Source organism: Cygnus olor, chromosome 1, assembly GCF_009769625.2.
Source record: "Cygnus olor isolate bCygOlo1 chromosome 1, bCygOlo1.pri.v2, whole genome shotgun sequence".
In the NCBI taxonomy this organism is placed as follows: domain Eukaryota; kingdom Metazoa; phylum Chordata; class Aves; order Anseriformes; family Anatidae; genus Cygnus; species Cygnus olor.
The window spans coordinates 200,091,839-200,097,838 of NC_049169.1; the positions used below are offsets into that span (position 1 = coordinate 200,091,839).

Consider the following 6,000-nt stretch of genomic DNA (forward strand, 5'->3'; position numbering starts at 1 on the left):
CAGTAGCTGTTGAAGGTATTCTGGCTGCACCAGACTGAGAGGTACTCTCATGATCCCTTTCACCTACAGACCTTTCCCTCAAAATGTTTTTGTCTTCTGTTTCACTTGTGAACTGTGGCCCGTAGCTTATTGAGTCTTCTGGAGCTGAATATGACTAGGGGATTTGGAGCCCTGGATCTTAAGAACTATTGAGCACCACTGTGTATCACTGTTGGCAGTGTAAGCTGCTGCTGCCATGTATCCTGTGTTCAGGTCCTAGAGGGTGTTGTGGAAAGGATGCCCCAAAGGCTGCTACAGAGCAAACGAATATTACTTCAAGTAGGGCAGTAGTAAAGGGCCATGGGAAAGATGGGGAAATAGGGAGGGCAGAGAAGCAAGTTGACTCTGGGTCAGGCTCCTGCATAGAGGACTGCTAACCTCTTTTTGCTTCATTCTAATGTCTTTTTTTGCTTAACTGTGTGAATCCAGTTTTAAAAGATGAAAATCATGAGGCTTCTGCCACTTCCTTGCAAGGCTGCAAGTGCACATAATACAGATGAAGCTATTAGTGGTAGTCATACTTGCTTTTTCTTTTGTGCTTTCCATTGCATTATGCCTAATTAGACCTTCAAGTGAAATTTCCTCTGCATTTTCACGTCAGGTCTTTAAATTATACCACCATTTCCAAGCAAGGTGTCTCTTATTACCTAAATAATGTCCTGCCTCTTTTCATCGTCCTGCAGCTTGCTGAGGTGTAGGCTTTCTCACCACTTGTCACTCCCTTATCACAATTTATAGACATAGGTCTGTTTCTATAGTTGTAGTTATGTGTGACATGATAGACAGTGCAACCTGTAACTCAGCAATACTACAGAAACATTGATATTACAGATGAATATTCTGTTTCCCTGGACAAGACAGAAGCTTCCATTTTTCTCTGTAGTCTAATTCCTGGTCTCCTGCTAACTTTATTTCAGTTCTTATTTCTGAGTAACTTTCCGCCTAAACAACCCTACTGCAATATGGAGACCAAAAAAAGAGCTGGGTAACCAAGTTTTTTTCCAGCATCTGGTGCCAGCGTTCAGATGTTCACATGTATTTGCAATCATCCCCTTGGGCTTGTTTATGGGCAGCCAAGAAGCCTAGATATTTTCCATTTTTTATCTTGTGACTTCAGTCAAAGCTGTGCATAAGTAAACACACAGCTGGCAAACCTCTCATCAGTTTAGCCATCTGATTGGTTTGTGGTTTGTGAATTGTTGCTGTTGTTGCTGTTTGGGTCCCAAATAGCCAAAGTGCATTTGTAAGTGTCTGAGCTTTGCCAGAGCTTCAGAGCATGACATGGGACAACCCGGCCTCAGGCTCCTAACTCTTCCCTCCAAACTAAGTGGAGCAGACGCATGCCATCTACTGTTGATATTTTATATGACACCTGCAGTCACAAGGATGTGCACTGGGATAGTTTATGTAATAAATTATCGGTCTTGTTTTTCGTGCTTTTTGGGGACAGAGCAGCAGCCTTGTTTCTGTTCAGCTGTGTCCTGAGTGAAAAGCTTACACTCGCTTTGCTGTTGCTGAAATGCTTTCTCAGTTTTGCTTTGTTCAAATAGCTGCATTTTTCCAGATGGGAGACTGACCTAGAAAAAGACATGAATATCTGTAGGAGAGGAAGGCGTGGAGCACCATGACACATTTCCCATGCTTTGTAAAGGAGATACCTCTCTCTAGGAATGAATGTGGGATTTAAAACTGGAACATTTCAAGTCTTGAGTCTGTCCTCTCTAGGTTGCAAAGTATTTCAGCTCTCCCTCAGCTCCCACTGTTCATAAAACAGATGTAAGAATACGTGCTGACCTACTCATCCAATAGGAACATTAAGAAGTCTTGACAGGATAGTTATTTACGTAGTGCTTTGAGTGAATAAAATCCTTTATTAATATTTATAATTATTCTAAAAAAGGGCCTATAGCATAGCTTTCTTGATTGTAAACAAGCCAGTGGTATTTAAAAGATTTTCAGACATTATGTCCCAGCAACACCTCGCTGTTTTCCTCTGGGCAACAAGGTGAGCCATTAACCCAAACAAGTGACAGGCAATTAAATCCCATCAGCTCAGGGCAGTAGCGTGCTGCTCCATGCAGGAGCTGCTTTCAGCTCCATGCCTGGTGGTGTCGTAGCCTGTGCTGCAGCAAACCAGGCAGGAACCAAGTGAGGCAGGGAGGAAAGTATCTGCAAGCAGGGAAGTGGTGGGTGTAGGTGGGGGAGGACATGTGGGGTGAATTGTGGGAGGTAAGTAGTACGCAGCATAATATTCAGCTGCTGATGCTGGGTATCTGTAGGAAGAACACTTGAGAGCTTCTGGCTCGCTGTATGGGGCAATGCCAGGAGCTCTTCCGAGTCAGTCACAAACCTCTTGTGACACCTTAGGTAAATCACTTTACCTTTCTCTGATTTTGTTTACTGCCCAAAAATTCTGTGTACCTTGGAAGGTTGTTGCTGGGATGGGGGGTACATTTGCAGTATGTGCAGCTTAGATATGTCTGTGCTTAAGAGGTGTGTATATATATATATATATATACACACATATATAAAACAAGAGGGAGAGAGACAGATGATCTGTTTTTTATTTAGCAGTAGTCTATACTAGTTAGACTGATGAAAACAATAACATTAATTCTCAATTAAATGTGTGGTAGAAAACATTCTTGCTGCCAGCTTACGCACCCTTTTTTCCCTCTGTGCACAGAACAGAGGATGTTCAGATTCTGCAAGTGCTGAGAAATCTTGTTTGAGAGCAACGAGCAATAGTGTTCTCATTATTTCTGCCAATCCAGCCACCAACGCAACACCCTTTGCCATTAAGAGGAGTTCTGCCAGGGCATGAAAGTTTAATAGATATACATAAAATTTAGAAAAGTATGAGTTATGAATATTTGACGTGGATTGATATAAGAGATGATGTAATATATGTCAGTTAAAATGTCAGCATTGTGAGGTACCTGCACAAGGACATAGTTGCACTTACCTCTGTAACCTTGTGATGCCTTCTGATGTTTGAGTCCTCAGGTGTGCCATGCCAGTGTTTGTGTCCAGTGGTATAAAATGGGCTGCCATGCTATTTGCACTGCTGTTTAACATCAGTGACATACACTTGGCAGTATGCATCAAAGATTTCTTTTTATATGCATTAGTTCCTTTTTTTCACCAAACATATACACAGGCAGCTTTAAACTGTGTATTTGAGTATCCTCGTGTGCTAAGATATTTTGTGTTAAATAGTCACTGGATAAAATAGTGAAACAGTCCTGGAGGCAAGGACCAAAACTCAAAGTCCCCAGCCTCCTGGTGAGTGCTGTAAATCATAATAGTTAGAGCCATGTTCCCCCTTACATTCTCTCTCCATCTCAGTAAATCTTTTAAGATTTTTTCTGTGCAGTGGCACAATTTCAGCAGGAAGATGAAGAATTTTTTTTTAAATAATATATAAGAGACAGTACCACATCCTCTTTCCTTGCTCCTTCCTTGCTCTTCTCCTCATCTTTCAAGGAAAGGGAGATGATGAATATCATGAGTGGCTCAGTCCTGCTGTTGTGTATTTGCCCTGTTCTACTGCTGGCTATTGCCTGGCGCCCTTAGATGCTGTGTGACCATGAGTCTGACTTAAAGCTTGTGTTTAAGGTGATCAGAGTGCAAAGTGGTGCTGTCAGTGGACTTGTTGTAATGGACCTGGCCTGATAGCTGTGGATGATGAACAAGGATCTTATTCTGTGTTTGGCTTTTCACAAGGCTTTCCAGTACAGCTACTAGAGGAAGGATTGCATGCTAATGTGAAACTAATGTGGTAAAGTTGTTCTGCTGCTGCCAGAAATAATCATGGGTTAGTAGTGCTCTGTTTTCATTAGTGTAACGAATCCCTGTTAGTGACTAGATCTCCTACCAGGTGTAAATCAAAAGTTACACTAATAAAGTTGTTAGAGTAAGACATGTTTTTTAACAACAAAAAAGTTAATTAGCAGTTTTTCATTGCTTTGTATCTTGAGACTAAGTTGAGGTTCTTTTTTGCAAGAGTCATCTTAGTCAAGTAAGTAAGAGGATGTGATGCGGGGATACTTGGGAGAGATCTAGTGGCTTCTGCAATACCAGCTACATGACCTAGTGAGTTGTTCTCACCCTAAAATCTATACATAGCTGGCATTTCTATAATACTGTGAAACCAGAACCCAATTCTGTCAATTGTTACTAGTTACTGCTTATTTGCAATGTCGTAACTTTTTTTATTTTCTCTTTCAGGAAGACCATTGGAGTTTTCTGTTGTGGACCAAACAAAATCTCTAAGATACTTCATAAACTGAGCAACAGCAGCAACTCTTATGGGACAAGGTTTGAGTATAATAAAGAATCCTTCAGCTGAAATCTGTTGGACTAGCAAGAGTCTCTAGAAGATAAAAGTGCAATTTTTTGTTTGTACAACTTAAAAGTTCAGCTGTGGTTTAAACAGACAGAAATGTACCAAAGAATAGCACAGTTTTTCTTATTTATGATTATTTAAGAGTCTGGAAAATGATGGACATGGCAGTATACCAACAAATAATAAGTGCTTATGCTCAAAGCCAAATGTGCTCACACAGTATTTGTGGCAGCAGTGATTCTTTGGAGTTGTTTCTGTTAAATGAAAAGTACAAACACTGGAGAGGGACACAGTTGCTTTAAAGCCAATGGAAGGACAATCTGTGGAATGTTCTTCCACTTCAGCCCTCTGAAGTTGGATCAGTAAATTAAACCCCAGGTTAATCCAAATGGCAAAACATAGTGCATTTCAAAGACCTATTGCTTTTGTTGGTATACAAACCTTATGGCTTTGGGGTGGAGACACTCCATATTAAAGGTTTTATGCATTGCGGAATTGAGATTCTGTATTTCAAATATACAGTGTTACTCTAGTCTGCTTCTGTCATGGGTGTCAGTATTCCCACCTTGAATGAAAGAAAGGGAGGAATTTAGGCAAAGACGGAAATTAACCTATGGAAAAGCAAGCACAACGATGTAGCACCTGTGGGCGGACTCAGCCATATGTATCACAGCCTTTTGGCAAGCAAACAGCTGTACATGGAGAACTCTGTATCTTGCATCAATTCAGCGTTCAGTGAGTTTGCAAAAGAAGTGTGATTTGTGCAGCCAGAAAGATGGAGCAAAAAAAAGTAATTAATGGGAGGAGACAGGACATGACGTTTTAGTATACCACACACCCAACATGGAAGTTGCACTCACTTTGCACTCACATGCCCTGAATGTCAAATACTTATTAAAGCATTCAGATGTTCTTACTGATTGTTCTTACAATGAAGCAGGTTGAAAATCCAGTTTTAGAAATTGCAGATTGTCTTTGGTTGATTGTGATCCTTGGACTACCTTCACTGGAGTCAGGCTTGTTTATTCAGTCACACTGGTGTCCCTGCAACCAGGATCCGGCCAGATCTACAGCAGAGTAGGAGTGAGGCCTTCGTTTCTGTGGCTCTTGACATCTTGTGTGCAGATCAAAACTTTGCAGAATCATAGAATGGCTCAGTTTGGAAGGGACCTTAAAGATCATCTAACTCCACCCCCCCTGCCACAGGGAGGGACACCACCCACTAGATCAGGTTGCTCAGGGCCTCATCTAACCTGGCCTTGAACACCTCCAGGGATGGGGCATCCACAGCTTCTCTGGGCAACCTGTGCCAGGGCCTCACCACCCTCTGAGTGAAAAATTTCCTCCTAACGTCTTAGCTAAATCTCCCCTCTTTTCATTTAAAACCATTCCCCCTTGTCTTGTCATTATTTGATTGAGCAGAGTCACTCCATCTTTTTTATAAGCCCCCTTTAAGTACTGAAAGGCCACAGTGAGGTCAGCCTGGAGCTTTCTCTTCTTAGGCTGAACAGCCCCTGCTCTGTTTTATATTTTCAGTGTGTTCCATAGGGGAGGATCTGAAACATTCAAACTTAAGTTCTTCTTCCCTGTCCTTATTACAGCTGTTTTTCTGA

At 41.5% G+C, this 6,000-nt stretch overlaps 1 protein-coding gene across 6 annotated transcripts in view; it reads left to right on the plus strand.

The window, feature by feature from the left end:
* The window catches only part of NOX4 (NADPH oxidase 4), a 110,448-nt gene extending 104,831 nt beyond the window's left edge, over positions 1-5,617 (plus strand). For all 6 annotated transcript variants that reach the window (XM_040544285.1, XM_040544286.1, XM_040544284.1 and 3 more), the window contains one exon: positions 4,270-5,617. In XM_040544285.1, the coding sequence (XP_040400219.1) occupies positions 4,270-4,390 (121 nt within the window). In that variant the 3' untranslated portion in view covers positions 4,391-5,617. The remainder of the gene's footprint in view (positions 1-4,269) is intronic.
* The last annotated feature ends 383 nt before the right edge of the window (positions 5,618-6,000 follow it).